The sequence below is a fragment of the Channa argus genome, chromosome 4, assembly GCF_033026475.1.
Source record: "Channa argus isolate prfri chromosome 4, Channa argus male v1.0, whole genome shotgun sequence".
Lineage (NCBI taxonomy): Eukaryota > Metazoa > Chordata > Actinopteri > Anabantiformes > Channidae > Channa > Channa argus.
The window spans coordinates 11,577,905-11,598,766 of NC_090200.1; the positions used below are offsets into that span (position 1 = coordinate 11,577,905).

Consider the following 20,862-nt stretch of genomic DNA (forward strand, 5'->3'; position numbering starts at 1 on the left):
AAGGGTTATGATTTGAGCTGTGAGGACTATAGGAATGTGTTGAGTGTGTGAGTCGGAGTAAAAGTTTATCTGCAGCCAGCGGGGTAGCTGTCCGCTTCACACTGCAGCCAGGCTCTGTGGAAATGAATTGACTTAGCCAGTGCAATGCTACCAGGGCAGCAGTGAAGGGCACTACAGGACTTTGAAGTCTTTGTGTCTGTGTATGCATCACCTCCCTTAATGTTTTCCCTTAAATGTGAACCCTGGTTCCAGTTCCTTTCCAGCAGCTGACCAGCATATGTAAAAGGCCTTCACAGGTCCACTGAATCCCTGTCTAATGGGCTACACAGATGCCACTTTCCTGGAACAGTTCCTTGTCTGTGTGTGTGTGTGTGTGTGTGTGTGTGTGTGTGTGTGTGTGTGTGTGTGTGTGTGTGTGTGTGTGTGTGTCCCTGTCTTTCTACATTCAACCTGCCTCCACACATTTCCCTCAATAAGTTTCACCACTGTCTGGAAACAATGAAAGGTGCTGGGTGAGAAGTGAGGAGGCGACAAAAAGTGGAAGAACTGTGGAAAATGTCACGGTGAGAGAAAGGGAAACACATAAGGAGGAAAGTTATGCTCCTGTTTGGACAAGCGTTGTTGAGGGTAAGTAAAAAGGGAAGTACGTAAACTAACAGCCGGTCAGTCGTGAGGGGAGGAGAGAGGAAGAGGACTGAAGGCAGATTATTGACTTAATGGCAGAATCGAGACTGTCAAGCACTTCAGAGACGCTGTTTGTGTAGCTTGGACTGGGCCTGGTAGAGCATGCGGCGTGATGATGGAAATCTTAAACTCACTCAAAACAAGCCCACTGACCTTTTCATCTACCGGCCCCTGAATCAGTCTTAACATTCTGCCAACGTGGAAATGAATGAGTGCTTATTACATCTGTGGCAACATCGCAGGCTCCAGCCTACTTTACGCAGGTGTGTGGGTGTGCTCTGCGTGCATGCGCAAGTGTGTTTTTTTGAATGTTTTCTGTTTCTGCTTCTTTTCGGCATCCAAGTGCCCTCCTGCCATCGGGCAACAACATCGTCACATGTGGAAAAAGAAGTAAGGGCCTGGTCTAAGCTCACTTTCCCTCAACAACAGAGTGGACAAGAAACGTAAAGACCTCCAGTCACAGTAAATTAAGTTGCTCTTTAAAGGCGGTCAATCTTCATCGCTGCTGACATCTGTGAAATAACGAGCTCATCACAGAGTTGAAAGGCCACCATTTTGTTTTCTGGACATACTGAAATAATTTAACATCAGGCTTTTTCCTGAGGTAAAAAAGTATAAATGAAGAGGACACTTGATTATTCTATTTTCCATAGATTTAAGATATTTGTCAGATTTGTCTCAGAAATTGGAAACTGAATCCAGCTTGGCAGATAGTGAAGCCATGCAATATTCCGAGAAATCCTGTGAACCCGATATGGACAGAGACTAAATTGTAATGCAAAAACATCTGTTGAAAGTGGTCCAAATAATCACAAAGAAAGTTATCAGGAAACATTTCCTAAATGATGATTTCAAATGAATAAGTCAAACCCGTGGTGTCCATACACAAATCAAACAACTCTCAGATTGCAGGTTGGAGTGTTCTGTCCACTACACACTCCAAACAAATGAACTGCTACAAGCACAGTGAATGAACATAGTGTATCCATGATTTGATTTAATCAACTGAAATTTGTGAAATGCCTGTGTTTTTTTCCCCTCATTACCACAAATTATGTAGAAGATCGGTTACACCACAAATCATTACGACTGGATCGGGTTTAGGGGGTGAAACCAGATTAGACGAAACATCATCTCCCACAGGGGACTGAGTTCAGATTCACAGGGTGGCACGTGACAAAGCAATGACTGAAAATAAATAAATAAATAAAATAAAAAAAGCAGAGTATTAAAGCAGAATGAAACCTGCAATAACAATAAAGTGTTATGCCACAATTTAATTTTTATTATCATTGTTTTTATGTTATTATATTTTAATCTTATTGTAGTTATTCAGACTCCTAGTAGCTTCTACACCTCCCCACAGGGATCAATAAAGTGTTACCTTATCTTAAAAATGAGCTGTAAATTCATCAGCATTTCACTGATAAGACAAACTTATTAGCAAATGTTGCATATTTACACAAAGCAGACATGAAACTCTATCATTTACCCGGAGTCATGTTTCTCTCCACCATCTCATTTTAGCGGTAAGGGACATGTTTGTCTCTTCAGCTGCTAGTGCTCCACAGTGTTCTTTGTTTGTCTGATGTTTGGTATTGAGCAAGTAGTGTGCACTAGTTTTGGAAGAGTTTTTTTTTTTTCTGAAGCGACAGACACCACATACTCTGTGGAGCTGCGATTAGCTGCTGAATATGTCTTTATACTGTTTCAATGAGCAACACCTTTCATGTACTAATTGTCATGTCATCCACTATTAACATAAAAATACTTATTACAAAAGGGCATGGTACAGGGAATGTATGCCAGCCTCAAACTGTGAGATATACCCAGTCAGACATCTATACATTTTCAATAAAAGTGCAAGGAACACAAAGATGAGGAGATCCTAAGGTACTATAACATGTCTAATGAACTGACAGGCCGAAAGAAAGGCTTTACATAATATGTGAAAGAGTGATGGCAGAGAAGAAGACAAGGAGGAAATGGCCTCTGGCTGAAAGACAGAGTCAGTACCTGATGTAAGTTCTCTTAGAAGTTCTCTTAAGACTAACATCATCTCGACTTCCGTACATGCAGGTTACATAACAGCAGCAATGCAGCTGAAAGACATCATATGAAAGCTGCTTGAAGGGCCTCTCTACCCATTTGAGACCAGTTTAGAGAAAACCCATCAGATCTGAGCTGAATGACCCCTCCATTGTCATGCTTTACCTCTTCTGCCACTTCACACCTGTGTGCAATCACAAGCTCAAATGAGACTAAAGTCAATTCACTGTCAATTCTTTAACTGTGGGTATTTTAATGGAAAATAAAAGCTGAATAGAAAGTTTGCACATGAGGTAGGTGTGTGTGTGTGTGTGTGTGTGTGTGTGTGTGTGTATGTGTGTGTGTGTGTGTGCGTGTACATGCGGGCTCATCTGTGCAACATCTGCTCAACCAGCCCAAGGCTCCTTGCCTCTTGAGAAGTGGGTCACGTTTCCCGATGACGTCAAAAGTCCTTCTGCCTCTCCAGTTTGTGGAGATTTGCCAAAACCACCACATGCTATTCTTCATCCTTACAATGGAAATGCTCTATACAAAGCCCTGATGAATCACCTGCCAAACCTCTTACAAGTCTTAAATCTTAAAGCTGAAGTGGGTATGACCATGACAGTGAGACACAAGGGGAAGGGTTGATTATCCTCAAAGGAAAAAACACACAAAAAATGTCAAAACACCAATACACCACCAGTTCTCTCACCAATAAGGACGAGGTAAAAAAGAGTTGCAGGATTACATACAATCTTTGTAGTCCTATTTTTATAAAAGATTAATTCAACAATGTGGGCTCAGAGCCTCCGTTGTGATCCAAGATCTGAGGCTGCTAAACCAGCCCAAGTCTGAGGACCTGAGGACAGATCAGAGAAAATGAAAAAGCAAAAAAAAAAACAGAAGACAAGAGGTGTCAGCGGCAGTAGGTATGGAGATTTCATTTAAGCTGGCCGGGAACAGAGAAGACCAAGCAGGACTCAGCAAAAATATGAATGGAACAGCAGGTAATGGAAAATGAAAAGAGAAGGAAGCCGGAGGCATGCCTGCAAAGGCCCGTGTATGCCTAATCTAACCCCAATGACATTCTTCCGAAGCCCGTTTTGAATTTTAACCCTCTCTTACAACACAGAGAGACTTCACAATAACACACAAAGCATGCGGATATGTGGTATCTGTGTGGATGAAGGACGGCAGAAGGGGATCCTTTCAAAGTCTGATGAAACAATGGCACGTGTCTCATCAGCGTGGCTCACACGTTGTCATGCCGGGCTATGCTGGACAGGAGGGAGCACATGGAACCAATAGTCCACTATCTCAACTACACTGTCTGACCACACACACACACACTAACATACACACACACATGCACAGAAAAGACTGCTGTTTTAAGCCATCGATTGTGATCATGTATAAACAGATGTCACCTACACAAAAACACATCAGCCCTGACATCGTTTAGTGTCTCCGGGCAATGCAGAGCATAGCAGCAACAAATCAATGAGGCCTTGCTTTGCCAGTCTGCTGAAACATGTGTGTGTATTAGCAGGTGTTTACAGTGTACAGAGAAGTGGCATCATAGTATTGGAAGGGGGTCACCTCATTGTCAAACTCCTCATGGACAAAAAGCCAAGGCCTGAGCTGAGTTTGGGGATAACAATGACCTGAGGACAGGTCATAGCGGCTGACTTTGTCTCAACAAATCTGGAACAACTGAGCATAGACTCACAAATTTGAACTTAACAATACAAAGTGCAGTTGAACTCCTGCAGGTGCAGGAATACTGTTTCTCTGGTGTTTCGGGTGTGTTGTCCTCACAGACTGGTGAATATCAACTTAATACAACATTCATTTTAAAAATAAAATTTAATATTTACACACCAAGGGGAAAAAAGTTCCCCTAAACTTTTTTATAGTGTGCACACATTTTCTACACACACAAAAGTTTAGTCTTACCATGGGGAATGATACTAATTTGGATAAATGGTAAATATAGAATCACAAAGCTTAAATGTTTTTAAATCCAATTGAAAACAAACAAACAGAAAAACAGATAACTTCTTCCCAATTTCTTATTATATTTAATTAATAAAAATAACTCATTTCCTGGAGCTAACCATTAGTGGTTTCTGTTTGCAGAGTGGGTGCAGAAATGTGAGCAGTGGTCAAACGTGTTATAAAAATGGCTCCATGCTGTTAAACTGAGCATCATTTCCAGCATTCCAGCATCAGTATTTGTTTATACACACATACTAATTTCAATCATATCAAACATTGTATACCATCATGCTAATTCTGCACAGAGCTACAGCTTTAGATTGCCCTTTTAATATCTGCCTAATTGAAAGTGCAAAAACAACCCTTAACCCAAACCCCGAGACCCTCACTCCTGCAAGGGGTGAAATAACCCCACTAACAGACAGATGTAAGGACTCTAACATATTTAGAGAGTAAAACATTGCATTGAGCAGTGAACAGCAGAAGCCTTGTTGGCTGCAGGGACAGACAGGCTCATGGCGAGCCAGTGAGGCAGCGGGTTAGATGGACAGGGAGGGCTCACCAGGCAGAGGTTACAATAACACATTTCCTTGCACCAGGCCATTGAGCTAAGTAGACATGCAGCTTGGTGACTGAAGCTCAAGGCATGTGGGTCCAAAAGATAATATTCCAAAATCAGTGCTCATTCAAGTTCAATCTTTATCTGTCATACTTGTTTTTAGTAATTCTATCCTTAGTACAAACTATATGAAGGATGAAGGTTGAGTATCTAAGGAAATCTGGACCTAACTGCTTGTGCTTTGCAGGAGTGTAATGTAACTAAGTATGTTTACTCAAGTCATTACCTACTGCAAGTACAGTTTTGAAATGTTAGTAATTTACCTGAGTAATTTCATTTTGTGATATTTTCTACTACTGCTTTATTCACTTGACTGATGACATTTTAGATGCTTTTTACTCCAGAGGACTCTGTAAGTTTGCAAAAAAAAAATATTAGAATTCTTAAGAAAACACAAGAAGATAACATCTATTTTATTGTGACTGAGTAAACTTCCTTAGAAAATGTAAAATATAAATATAAAATTATTTTCACTGTGACAACATATATGAATCTTATATATTTATGAATGAGGACCAATCAGTGTAATATCATGCATATGGTTTTATAAAAATATTATGAACTGATAAATGGCATTGTATCATTATGGGTTAGCCACCTGTCAGCACAAATTCAGTTTCATCTTTACCATTAATGTTCTTTGGTCTTTATTTTTTATTACTAGTTTCTGTACATGTTTTGCCATAATTACTGTTGTTCAAAATACTTTGGTTTCTTAATTAAGTATTTTTACTTTTGTACATTCATTTAAATATAGATCATCTGCTCAGTTCTTTTACTTGAGAAAAAGATTTGAAGTGGTACCTGCAGTGGAGATTTGTTTTTAGGCCAATACTTGCAGTTTTATTTGAGGATTGAGGTTGTGTACTTCTATCCCCTCTGCAGACAGTTTATCACATTTTGCAGCGGATGGGGCTGTGTAGCTGCTGTGTTGCTACTTTTTCAAGTAAAGTATCTGAATATTTCTTCCTACCACTGGTATTCTTGACATAATATCCAACCGCCTTGTGGTAAACGTATGAGGTTGCAAGGAAAGAAATGAGCACTGCATGAACAACCTGATTTAAATAATAGGCACTAACCCATTGTAACCATTTGTAAACAAGCAGGTAGTGGATTACTAGCTACCTTCATCCACCATTAAAAACACCCTCCCTTGTCATCCTCCTGAAATACATAATCACCTAACTGCTGACCATCTTTGGATTTATTGGATAGCCCCGATGTTCCTGCTCCTTAAATGAATCGTGGCAGCAGCAGCAGCGACTGTGACCTGCTCTGTTTCTACCCGAGACACTATGGCTGGCTCTCTGAACCCGGACACCAATCCAAAGCTTTAAGATCAATTATTGTGCACATACACACTGGGATAAGGGAAATGCAGAGTTGTTACTTCCATTTGTTTTTCAAACGTTCTATTAACTGTAGCTACTTATGTCTAGGCCTTACATGTACAGTAAAGCCTCACCCCCTCACCCTGCACTTCTACACCCCCCTCACAGGCACGCATACACACTCAAGCACACACTTCCTGAGGCGATGTGAGAGTGTCTATTCATTCGGTAGAGGCCAGCTGCACACCTGGTGACAACCCAGAATGGTGGTGTTGGCTCAGGTCAGGGTGCGCGGGGAGAGGAGGGGAGGAATGGGTGAATGGGCCCACAGGCCGTCCTTCAGGCCCTGCTCAACCTGCACATTCCAGTTCATTTAGCAGCAGGGCAAGCGCAGGAATGTCACCTCATGTAAAGGATCACTGTTTTAAAGGTGGGTTCCTCGTGTGATTGAAAAGGCCCTTCAAAAGGATAAATAGAGATAGAAGTTAAACATGCTGAGTTTAGCTCCTGCAAATGTGCTGCTGTACCACATGTGTACTGGCACCTATTGACCTGCCCATTCTTTAAAGCATGACAACATTGATTCAGCGTTGCAGACATACAGTAAGTGCTCATTTGGCACATAGAGGTATAAATCAAAATTCAGTTCTTTTCTGTAAAACTCAAAACTGACAAAGTCTGGCTTCTACTGAACAAAAAAGGGGTTCTTTTGTTTCTCTGGCTGTTAATGTTTATGACAGGGACAAAGCATATCAATTGCATTGTTTAAAATATGCCAGGGTGAGCCAAAAGACTAATTTTTATATGCAGTAATCACTGAACATGTAGAATTACACTGTTGCCCATAAAGTTAGAATAAAATATTTTTTACCTCTTGTCATGAAATAGTTGTGAAAATGTGATTAATTCTAGGTAGTTAGTGAAGTGTATACCTTGACGAAAACTCTATTGATCAATCTCTTCCGAACACACCACAGTGCAAATTAAACCACAATTAATTTCAATTTTGCAAAAAAGAGGAATGTGTCTGAAAACAAAATTATTCCAACTTTATGAGCAAGAGTGTATATTGCACAATTTTACAATACACCCACAATAGCAAACTAGTACAGCATCATGCAATACAAAAGCTATTAATTAATACTTGCCTAATATAATACTAATACATTTAAATAAGACTGTATTATACCATCACTGACTCAACCAATAAAATAATTTTATACTTGACATTATTTGTAAAAATATTTGTCAAACAAAAACACTGACCGTGTCCTAAGAAGTCCCTCCAGGAAATTGCAATTAAAACAACTAATTCATCTGAGCCCCCTATATTCTGTGCAACCTTCCAATTTAAAACGTCATAAAGGATTGCAACACGCATCAGACATTGTCATCAAAATGTAGTAAATGATCAATTAATGTATCGTTGTGGTGATGGTACCAAACTCAGGTACCATATTAGCTACAGTATACACACTACTCAGAGCTATTCATGCATACAAACAAATACGCACATGGACACACACACACACACACATGCACGCACGCACACACACGCACACACAGGTTCTCTCCTTCTCCATCTTTTCCTCACACACAGAAACACACTCATGCACAAGCACACACACCCACGTACTGTATGCATATGCACATTTGTGCCAGGAACATTCTGTTCACCTCCATCACTGAAATAGTCGGTCTCTTATGGTAACAGAGAAAACTTGAGTGACATAATTACCTTAGTCTAGAACAGACGGCAGAAGAAAGTACAGCATGTAATCTACTGTCAAACACACACAAAATCACAATTTGCTTCAGTTTCTACAATTTTATTCAAATGTGAGGCTGTTATTAGTATCCTGAGGTGTTAATATGTGTGCTGTGTGTCAGCCTCGGATGCCTGTGCCTGTCTAGCAGTTCCAGCTGTGTTGGGTTGTGTCTGTGGTTTGAGGCCCTCCGCGTTTCTCCGAGCGGATTCAACCTCTCAGCCTGCAGCAGCTGGCAGCCATCAAGCTGCTGGCAACACACACACATGCGCACACACACGCTTATTTGCACACACATGCTCACACGGACGTCCTTCTATAATTTCCATGGTAATCAGTGGGGAGCCAGATCGTGGTCGTGCCAGGGGTAGGAAAGACAGAGAGAAGGACTACTTAACTTTGTCGTGGACTTCATGTTTGGGTGACTTACATGTGATCAGGGAGGCAGGGCAAGAATCAGGATATGAGCTACTCTTGTTGCTGTAAGTGAACGTAATGACTAACTAGCCTTATGGGTCATCATTGCTATTTATAATAATCGCATTGTTCTCACAAACACAGCAGGCTATCTAACCAGATTGGGCAATGCGCATCATGCAGGTTTTAAAGGATTAGTTCTACATTTTTGGAAATATGCTTAATCACTTGTTTATTCCTGTTTGGAAAAAAGTGAATTTAACATCTGTATTCCCCTGTTTTAAGTCTTTATGCTGATCTAAACAGCCACAGGTTGTAGCTTCATATAAAGTTCTCATTTTACTTTTAGCAAAAATGTGTATTTCCCTAAATGTTAACCTATTCCTTTAAACAATCTACCATGTTAGTAAGCCTGATGAAGAATAGACTATGCTAAACAGCAACATTATTTTAGTTTATAGAAGACTTTTTGTTCTCTAATTACTTAGCTTCTTCCTGGTCAATCTTTATTGCATTGATGTTGCCATGTATCCAAAACTACTCCAAAACAATAAATTTAGCGAGTATTTTATTATGACATATTGATAGAACTGCAAGCACTATGCGGCCCAGGTTGTAAAAAATATGATTTACATAGATGGGAGTTGATCATTGTAGCAGTTTGTCCAGAAGTTTGGTGATACAAAAAATAAATAAATAAATAAATAAAAATAAGAGCTTGTTTTCTCCACCACTGACCGAAACTGAGTGTAATGTGGCTTGAAGCTGGTTAACTAACATGGCAGAGGTAATGCACACAAATCTGGAGCACAAGCATTCTAAAAGTTGCTACACTGCGTCACACAAGACTCTTCCACCATTCAGGGGGGTAAGAGTAAGCCTGCTGTTTTCCCTGGCTACTAAACAAAACCTCGAATGACCTACTTTCATTTCTACCCCAATTCTTCCACTCCTTGCCTCCCCACACACGCACAGTGCAGCTAATACACTGGGACTGACTGGGGATTGAAAGTGTGAAGAGGATCGCCCAATCACAAGACACACAACCCCATGCTGATATCAGCTTCCTTTCCAGAAGGAGGCTTTCAATGAGCCCATTTCTAACACAGCCACTCCAGTCAAAAAAAGAAAAAAAAAAAAAGTAAAAAAACATCATATCCCATGAGTCTACAGTATGTGTTTAGAATACAAACAGGCTGTTTGGGATAAGAGTGTGCAGTGGCCCAGTGGTAAATCACTGCCCTACAGGCTATCAACAAACTCCTCCATCCAAAACACAATTCAATTATGGACGGTGCAGCAAAAATAGAGTCACAGGAAACATTTACAACAGCAACAGTAATTGTGTTTGGAGCCCATTCCACAGGAAGTCATTATCATAGATTTCAAGAATATCTTTATCATCCAAGTTAAGAAAGAATTTCCTCCTCTGGTTGGGATAATATTTGTGTTGGTGTCAGTTAGAGGACAGAGAGCAGAGCACTGTGGCGGGAGGTGAAGTCACAGGCAGAAGTGGGAGTGGCTTCCAACGTCTCGCAAAAAGAAACACTTAACATCTAACTCCCTGCTCCCTGACTAATCAGCTTCTGATCAAACATTGCAGCTCAGGTATGTTTATTTTGAGAATGAAGAACGTATGTGTGGCGGAAACTGGCAGGCTGCCTTCCATTGCTTGTGAGTAGAGAAACTTCGTTGACAGTGCTGATGTCGGCAGCAAGAGAGCTTTGCGCTCAAATTTCCTTACAGGCTGTGAAAAGTGCCACAAGTCCACACCTCTTCCTCCAAGTCAATATCCCCAGCTGAAGCACAGAAGACCCGCCTGTCATCTTCCATTAACCCAAGAAGAAGATCTATCCCACAGAGGCCCCGTCTATCCACTATCAGATCAGCTGATAATGACTTTCTTTTATTACAACCATGATAGGGAGGATGACCCCAGCGTTGTGACACATGCTTGCTTACTGAGCTGATACATACTGGCAGCCAAATTGCATTCAAGAGGAGGGAAAATGGCTGTTTATTAACTCTACACTTGGGCAAACTGAAGGATAGCCTTGGAGCTTGGCTTCTGCAGAGTGGCAGAGAGCAACATGGCAGTTTAAGGCTTGCAAGGAGAAAGAGACAGAGGGATTCCTCTTTGCACTATTTATTTTCTGAATAAACTGTTTTTACACAGTGCCTATCAATCTGGAGAAGCTTTATAGTAAGACTCTAAGGTCTGTGGGAGAAGCTTCCCGAGAAAAACAAAGTTAAGTATCAACTGTAATCCTCCATCCAACCTCACACTATTCTTCAAACACTTCAGATGCAGAGCACTAATGCAAACATAGCGAGGTCAACAAAGTGCAGATCTATTACTTGTTATGCCTCTCGTACTGTGCTGCTTCTTTAAAACATCATAACCCTATTAAACACAGCCAAAGGGCAAAACGAGGAACATTTTTCAGCCCCTTCAGTTTATCTCACCAAGAAGCACTACCTGGAAAATCATAACCACATCACTGACATGCGGTAAACCTATAAGTTCTCCCTCAGACAGAGACAGTTGGTCACTTTAAACCTTCTATCTGACGTCTTCTTTGGCCCTGCCACCATGTGGTGATTGCACTGTGGCCCCCAAAACATGTGTCTGACTACCCTAAGGGAGGCTAGAGCCCCGTGTGAGAGAGGTGATGACTAGTGTGGGTCAGTATGGGCTTGTTTACACATTGCAGACCACACAGACAAGACATGGTTAAGACAGCATATGTATGCCATGTGTGTCTAAATTACAGCCAGGCCATGATGGATCAACTGCTTAGAACTGCTGTCAGAGACGAGAGCAAATGGTAGATCGCTTAGTTGTTTGTTACATAAAATCTGCTATATTCCTGGTTATTGTCACTTCCTACTGTCAGTCTGATCACTGTTGTCTTTATTTGCCACAACAAAAACATGCAATACAGATCATCACTCAGCACAGGGCTGAGTCAGAGATGTTGTAAATGTCTGCATCTTTGCATGGTATCGTCTGCTTGGTCTGGTCCTTCTATCTTGCTCAGCTTTTATTGAAAAATCACTGGAAGAGAGAAAAAAAACTAAAGCAGACCAAAACATGTAAATTGCTGCAGTTGCATTAATGAGAGCTGTTTACGACTAATGTCTTGATTTTAGGGCTGTTTTATTGTTCCCTAAGTAACTCCATCTTGAATCCCTTAGAGAAATGGAGTCTGAATGTGAACATAATGGTATACATCCTGCTTTGTTTCCTACATATGTCTTTGTCTTGCTTTAACTGAAAAAAAGGCAATTTTATTGCACCGTGGCAGTTTACTGTCTGTGTTCACCTTTACCTAAATGAAAACTACTGTGTGAAGTGGAGAAAAATGTGTGAATGTTTATTACCTGAAACATTCACACATAAGTGTATACTGAATGTATGTATTTTCGGACAAATTATCAAAATATTTGCAAGACTCCAAAAGTACATTTTCTTTGCATCATTTCCCAAATTTCTCTTTAAAGCACAGCATTAAAGAGAGCACTTCAGTGTGTGAAAATGCAGTATCTGCCATGTGTGGAAATTCTTGTTTATAGCCATACAGCAACAATGTAAAGAATGTAGCCAGTGATTTTTTTTTAGCTCATCACTCATTTAAAAACAAAAATACATCCTCAGTCGAACAGTGCAGCAAAGCACGGACGGCATGTGAAATTATTGAAGATTGACACCTGCACAAGCTTCAGCTGAGCATCAAGCTTAAATCGCGATAAAGTGTAAACTGCGAAATGTCCAAAGAGTCTTTTCATATCCAATTTGTGTATGTGCATGAGTCTGTGTGTGCGACCACAAAGAAAAACAAACATGCACACTACAACGCTAACTAGCCCTGAGAGCTGATGGCATCTTTCAAGTGGCCAGGCTGACAGAGCAGCTTCTCATCTCACAACCTAACCGCACTCCCAGGTCACAACGGGAGCTTTGATCGCAGCAAAATCTGTTTCCTGTTCACATGCCCCGCATATTCATTGATTTTCCACAAGGGGGGCTGAGGAGCTGACTGCCACCCATCTCTCTTAACTCAGGTACAGGTATGCTTGTATCAGCATCATACAAGGTTTGATATAGTACTTTAACTATCCTGAGGTTTAAGAAAAGTGATGAGGAGCAAGCGGCATTACAGTCCAGGACATAAAGATAAAAGCACATTTGCCAGGCAGTGGCTTTGAGATCATTTGAGGAAAATGTATGATATAAATTTTTAGGGATGAGATGAATCACTAACATCACATCCTCATCTTTCCTTTTCTCAGCACTCCAAACCACAGTTTGTAAAGAAGCATCAATTTAACAACAAAATATTAAATTTGGTTCTTGTTTACACTTGTGACTGTGTCTACATTACAAAGCATTACCTTGCTCCAAAGGTGCATTTTTTTAGAAAGAAATTTGGTTCTATAATTGAAAATTTGTTTTTAAATTTTTTTATGAGGCATCAATTAAATCTTTTACTGTGATGGTAAAATTAAAAAAAAATTGTTATAATTTCAGGCTTGGCTTCCAGTGCCTTTGCAGATTCTGACAGGATATCAGTCCAGAGAGGATCTGTGCAAATCAGAGCAATAACAACTGACCAAAGATCAGAGCACATCCAGCCTTTAACATCCGCATTGCAATGTAAAACAAGATCATATCATAAAAACACTTATAGTAATAATAATAATAATAGCTAAATATAAAGACCACTTACATGAAATGTTAACCTTTCTAGCTGTCAATAATAATGACACCCGTTTTACAGCCATAATATTATAATTAATTATTACTGAATATTTCTGTGTAATAGAAGGCCAGCAGAGCCTTTTTAATCGTCAAAGTTCCCTTAGTTCCTGTCTTAGCCTCGAACACTTAAGTGTTCGCTGGAAAAAGAAAACAAGCCAGAAATGGGGAAGTTGAAAGGGACAGAAACTTCTTACCTGGTCCTTCTGGATGCATGGCAGAGAGGTCCGGCGATGTGACTTACTGTTGGACTGATTGTGTGCCATGTCTGAGGCTATCACAGAACTGGACCTCCTGCGCCTTTTAAATACAGGGATCTCTTCCCTGGCCTCAGTCACGGGGGTGCAGCCCTCCTTGTGTCTCCCTTGGTTGGGAAGGAGCTTGTCAGCATACCTCGCCAACAGGATGCCCAGCACTCCAACCAGATACGCTACGTACGGTCTCCAGGTGGCCCGTACTTTGTGCAGCGAGAAGAGCGAAATAGTCCTGACAATGCTGATGAATACGATCACAGATATGCCCTGATTGAGCCGAGCTACCATTAGTGCGCCGGTGGCCACGCAGACGAGCACGACCACGGCTGCTGTCGAGAATGAAAACAGCTGCTCGTCTGTCCCGTCCAGGAGAGACCACGCCGCTGTTTCGCCCAGGTGGCACAAGGTTAAGAGCGAGAGGGCGGTCTGGATTAGAACCCCACAGCGGATTAAGTACACACCAACCCAAAAGAAGGCACATATGAGAGTGAACAATGGCGAAACCACACTCCAGCAAGTTTGCAACAGCTCCGCCGCGAAGCTTGTAGCGAAGTGAACGGGGGACGATGAATGCGAGAGTCTGTTGTCAGCGCTGCTGCTGGACTCAGCGTTCCAGTCCGCGCATTTGACCAACAGAGCGAGAAAAACCGAAAGCGACCCCATGCACACTGCACTCCGGAGTCTCTGGGAACTCCATATTTTTGTGCACATCAGTCTCCCCCAGGACTCATAGACTCTGTCACGGTACAGTGGGATGACACATGTTTTCACATAACCATTGCGATCCGGTGCGCTGAAGCTTTTTTCATAAGTGCTGCTCTGCGCACCGGTACAGTCAGATTCTGCAGGCATCGCCATCACTCATGGTAGATATGAAGTATGAGGAAGTCAGTAATGCCTCTATACCAGTGTGGTCTTGGGACAGTACATGAGTTAGTGACAAAACAAACATAATTCATTGTACGTATAATGAAAATGTACTGCGAATACGCACAGATTTACGCATGGAGTGGTGATGCTGTTTCTCTCAGGTGCGCGGGCTGAGAAACCGCTGCACGAAACAGATTGAAATGAGCCTGAATGACAAAGTAACTCAGATGCTGTACAGATCTAGGGCAACGCTTCTCTGCACACACGCGTCCTGCTTTGCCCTCCTTTGTGGCGCGCCGTCTCTTTCGCTCCTGGTGTCATTCTCGTCGCTTTGTGGCTCCACGGCCCGGTCCGTGCAGCAGCAGCAGTCTTTGCAAAACATCAGTCCCGTTCCGTGAACATTAAGATGTAAAACACGCTCCCTGTGTCCATTGTTTGGCCACTTCCCAGTCTGTCGTTAAGTGGTAGAGGCTTCCCTTACTTTCGAAGATGAATAAATACGGCTGTGGAATTTAAGCTGTGTGACTGTGAGTGTCCGTCTGGTTATTGCTCGGCGTTTTGAGTGTTTCCCAAACAGCCGAGTGTCTCAGATCTTTCACACCCCCGAGTTCCGACTCCTCACAGGGAGCAAGATACTGTAGCAGCAGTGAAACCCCCAAACCTTTCCTCAGCCAGCCCAGCAGGCGTTGTCTCCACGAGATTTCACTTTTGTCGAGATTTTTTTTTCTGTTGAATTTTTTGAATACCTTTTGTAAAACAATATCCTTTTTGTTCATTTTGTAAACTGCTGCAAAAATCTGCTTTGGGATGACGCATTTTCCCAAGGAGTTTCCCTCTGAATTAAATTGCAAAACGAAATAAATATGGTGCATTTAGAAAGAAACGTTTCAGTCTAGGGGTGCATTTTGATGAGGATTTTGTGTGTGTGTCATTCCAAGCCAACCCCAGGACTTCAAACTGTCTTGATTTGAATTCTGTTCTAATTGTGAAAAAATGTGTAGATGCATGAAGGTCCTGTGCATGTACACTGCATAGTAGTGTTGTTACCAGAGCAGTCCAGTGGTTACCCTCCAGTTTGACTCCAGGTCAGTGAAATATTCAGTCAGTGTCACTGATGATGTTTTGCACCACAGTGGAAAGTTTCCATCAATGTTTCAGCATGCAGATCTTAGGTGTGTCTATGGATCATATCCTCTCTCACATATGCACCACTTTCGAATATATAAACTGCTACAGCTAAGAAAGCACATGATGCACAGTCAGTTGTGTAAAAAAGAAGCTAACATGCTAACTGCATGTAATCAGCCTCGGTCTCTTTTCTTTCTCTCCCACAGACACACTTTATAAAGTACATGCAAACTCAAAGCTTGTCAACAGCTTTTCTCCTAACAGGATCTAAAAGCACACAGAGACCTGTCTTTTCAAATGCTCCATCATGCCATGCTCGGTTTTGAAGCACCATGTCCTTCATTAATTTATGGAAATCACGCAGCCTTCTAAACAGAGAAGCAACTCATTTAGCACGCATTTTTCCCTTCAGTCCTCTCTCTACCTGTACTCATTCCCACAGAGTGAGATAGGTCAGCACGACTCTCTCTCTCCATGGGTGAAGACAGAGTCCTGTGTATCCCTTGTCAGTTATGATTAGTGGGAAGCAGGGGAGGAGACGAAGTACTAACAGAGCGATGGGAGCAGGAGGAGGCCAGGCCCCGTCCATCACTGCTCAGCACATGCTCAGAGCGCCAGACAGCCCTTTCAGTGCCGTGTATCACAAAGGACAGCTGCTGGATCCAAGTGTGCAGAATTGTACAACAACATCAACTCTTATTCACCCTATCCGAGCCCATAGGTAACTGTTCTGTCATGGAGTTAAAACAAAAGTGCTTCGTGTACAGAAACATTCACCATTCCCAATCTACCGATAAGAACATGACAGAAGAGAGGAGAGTAGACGTTGGCCAGAAACCAGGGATATACAAGCATGCATTTACAGGTCATGTTGTGACATTTTTCATCATCTTTTATATTTCAGAAACAAATTTAGTTTGGGGCAAAAGTTTGTCCAGAATAACGATACCGATGTGTGATAATGTAATGTAATATAACTTCAATTACTGGCTGGAAAACAAGAGAAAAAAATTACTATAGCAGATGTAATATATCTGTAACAATCCATTGTTATCAAAAATGAAAACCAACAGCTGTGCTTTCCAGAAAATTGTCTATGGTCAGGAAGAACAGAACTTAACCTGCATGCTTCCTCTATGGCGTCCATAACTTCCTGGTTCAGATGTCGTGCCCCAGATAAAGATCAATCACTTCAGCTCTCTGCACCCCTTACACTCAGCAACTCAGGACAAGATCATTGCGAAATCATCTGTCAGATGTCTCTGGAAACAGGTCTAGAGGCCATTCTGAATTACCCATAAGAATTTTAACGACTTGGAAATGCACACCTAACTGTCTTACCCTATTTGGCAATGCCACGGACCATTGTAAAAGAGGAATCTTTTATGAGGAGCAATTCATCAGACATCTGCTTTGGATGTTGCAGATCCACATGTGACCTCACTCACAGACCCACATTGGCCTTTGGGGCTGTTGCTGACCTAATCTATACTTAAGAAGTGCAGATGTCTGAAAGCAGGTTTCCTAAAGAGTTGATAACGATACACCCTGCAGCCTCCTGCTCATATCCAACAAGAAAACAATCTTATGACATACAGCTCAGCTAAGGCAAATATGGTTGTAAACAGCTACTGTAAAGTAGACTATTCTTCTCCAACTGTCTGATCACACACTGGCAGGAGCTCTAGTGATTTAGTCCAATAAAACACATCACTAAGTGCAGCAGTGCGTCTGAATGATGTGCCCTATCCTTCGGATTAAAAAAGCTACTCGGATGGGTAGTGAAATGTTCCAGTTGAAATGACTTAACCTCTAAATATTCACATGTGGATGATTGTTTTGATTTGTATTGTTTGTTGGCAACATAAGAGGTTTAAGCACACAGACGACCGAGCTAATCTAGGTTGTAGATTGACATACATTGTTCATGTCCATATGAGCATTGCTGAAAGTGCAGTTAATGTTTAAAATAGCTAAAGAAAATGATCCTTTAAGCCATTAATGTTAGATTATCAATATATGATAATGCTATACATTAACTAAAAAACAAAACGTAGTTCAGATCTGGAAAACTACATCAAGAACAAAAGCAGAGTGAGCAGCTCAATACTGTCAGGCACAAGTTTACATTGTGTTTCACACTTGTGCACACAGAGATCCATTGCACCATGTTTACCAGTCCACATGGGCAATGGCTAAGTTTCCACTGAGGTGCTGTGGACACCTATGTCAATGCACACTCTCACACACAAATGCCAACGGCATCATATTCACAGACATGCGTGTGCAAACACGTCCTGTCGTCATTTATCTGAGCGTGCAAGCGCGTGTTTACAGTTGCAGCTGTACCCACAGAACAGGAACCTTTCATGCTGGGCACCCTAGGAATCACGTTTCACTTAAAGACATGCGCCTGACATCACATGTTGACATCACAAACTTGCCAAGCATTTGATGATCCCAACTTATCAAGTGTGCAGGATTTGCTTTTCCCTGTCCTACAGGAAATTGAGCAGGTTTGGCTTGGTCGCTGGTATATAAAGCAGTTGATGGCATCACGTCAGGCTTAAGGAAATTGTAAGATTTCCTACTTTGGTGGTTGTTGTAAAAGTGCACTGCTGATCCTTCAGTCATATCAAACCCTTGTTAATTAAAATCTCTCAGGAGCTCAAGATTCTGTTTGGACAAAGTGTGGACTACAACAGTGCATGTATTGATAACAATGATCAATACATGCCCCTGGAACAGGGGAAACAAAAGGCTGGAAAATTAATTGCACAAAATAGTACTTAATTGAGCATTTGACAAATAATTAGGTTGATTGGCAAGAGGTCAGTAACATGACTGGGTATAAAAGGAGCATTTCAGAGAGGCAGAGCTTCTCGAATATAACGATGGGTGGAGGTTCACCAATCTGTGACAAACTGCTTCAGAAAAAAAAACAGTTTCAGAAAAATGTTCCTCAACATAAAATTGTGAAGACTGATCCCACCATCTACAGTATATAATATAATTAAAAGATTGAGAGAATCAGGTGGAACCTCTGCCCAAAGGACAAGGCCGAAGTTCAAAACTGGAAGCGCATGATCTTCGGGGCCTCAGGTGGCACTGCATTAAAAAGAGGCACGATTCTCCACTGGACATCACTGAATCCGCTCAGGAATTCTTCCAGAAATCACAGTGAACAGTTCGACGTGCAATCCACAAATGTAAGTTAAAGCTGTATATTCAAAGAAGAAGCTATTGGTGAACACCACGCAGAAATGACATCGTGTTCTCTGGGCAAAAATCCATTTAAAATGGTTTGAAGCAAAATGGAAAACTGTTCTGTGGTCAGATGAATCAAAATTTTAAATTGTTTTTGGAAACATGGATGCTGTGTCCTGTGGAGAGGGACCATCCAGCTTGTTGTCAGCAGACAGTCGAAAAGACTGCATGTCTGAGGATTTGGGGGGGCATTAGTCCCTATGGTGTAGGCAGCTTACCTATCTGGAAAGGCACCATCAATGCTGTAAAGTACATAGAGGTTTTAGAGCAACATATGCTCCCATCCAGAAGATGTCTCTTTCAGGGAAGACCTTGCATATTTCAGCAAGACAATCCTAAACCAAATACTTCATCCATTACAACAGCATGGCTTTGCAGGAGAAGAGTCTGGGTGCTGAACTGGCCTCCCTGCAGTCCAGACCTTTCATCAATAGAAAACTTTTGGTGCATCACAACACAAAAAATCTGGCAACAAAGGCCCAGGACTAATGAGCAGCTAAAATCCTATATCAGACAAGAATGGGACAACATTCCTCTCCTAATTTCTAGTCACTGGTCTTTTTTGAGATGTGTTGCTGCCATTAAATTCAAAATAAAATGGTAAAATTTCTCAGTTTCAGCATCTGATATGTTGTTTATTTTCTATTGTTAATAAAATATGGTTTGATAAGATTTGCAAATCAGTTTTATTTACATTTTACACATCGTCTTGGGGTTGTACATGTGTTTATATTGTTGTATTGCTTACTTAACCATACAGTAATAACTCCAACATTACATATAATAAACAATTATACATTTCGTGGAGACAAAGTCTCCAGTCTCGTTATAAACTGCCTGAACTCGCTGATGCAAGTGTTTAGGTGAAACATTTTTATGTGTCTGCTTATGCACATATTCACAGAACACATGCACCCTAACAGGGCTCAGTTTCTAGAGAATGATGGGGAAGAATATTGGAATTGAATTAGAGAACGAGTACTTAATTCACTGGTGTGGGTGGGAGCGCTGCGGGCAGAAAAAGAGAGAAGGTTGAAACACTACCTCAGATGAATAATGCAATTCAAAGTTTGAGTGGGAAAGAATCCACACATTTTAGTGCATATATATATATATATATATATATATATATATATGCACTTTTAGTGGAGATATATATACGTATATATATTCAGGGGGAGTTAAGAAAGTTGCATGTGTAAGTTTTGAATACTTTGGATTAAAGTTTTCAAAGCTGTTCTGCCACAGCAGCTCAGTCAGACCAAGCTCTGCTTGAGCTTGGAATTTATGCTAACCCAGGGAAACTCCAGGAACCCTTATACATCTGTGTCTGTTGTTCTGCTGGGCACAGATTCACTTCTTAAGCCTTGTCAAATAATGAAAAAATTGGTAATTGGTCAGTGTTTGTTCAAGACATGGCAGGAAAACCACTGGTTGTCCACCGTGTACACTATGAGTGTTGTCCAGCAAACAAAAGTCGGTTTTCATATGGGCCAGACGGGAAAGGCCAAGGGAGCTGGCTACTTACTTCAATGTCAGTTTACATGTTTTCTTAAATACGAGGAATGCTTTTGGGACCTCGGGCTCTGAAACAGATCCTTAGGCTCTATTCACTTGTTGGGGGAAACACGGGGTCATGGATAAAGTGCTTCATGGCAACTTTCAGTTAGGAAAAAGGACGAGAGTTATGAAAGTCTTTTCCAAAAGAAAAATCACAAACTAAAATCAAGCAAAG

The 20,862-nt window shown here is 41.3% G+C and overlaps 1 protein-coding gene across 3 annotated transcripts in view; it reads right to left on the bottom strand.

Annotated features, from left to right (window-relative positions):
* LOC137125829 (cGMP-inhibited 3',5'-cyclic phosphodiesterase 3A-like) overlaps positions 1-16,222 on the bottom strand; it is a 64,736-nt gene extending 48,514 nt beyond the window's left edge. For 2 of the 3 annotated variants that reach the window (XM_067501934.1, XM_067501933.1), the window contains exon 1: positions 13,806-16,221. In XM_067501934.1, coding sequence (XP_067358035.1) covers positions 13,806-14,720 — 915 coding nt within the window. In that variant the 5' untranslated portion in view covers positions 14,721-16,221. Of the gene's footprint in view, positions 1-13,805 lie in introns of all 3 variants that reach the window. The other variant, XM_067501935.1, reaches the window with a different exon arrangement.
* Positions 16,223-20,862: the final 4,640 nt, after the last annotated feature.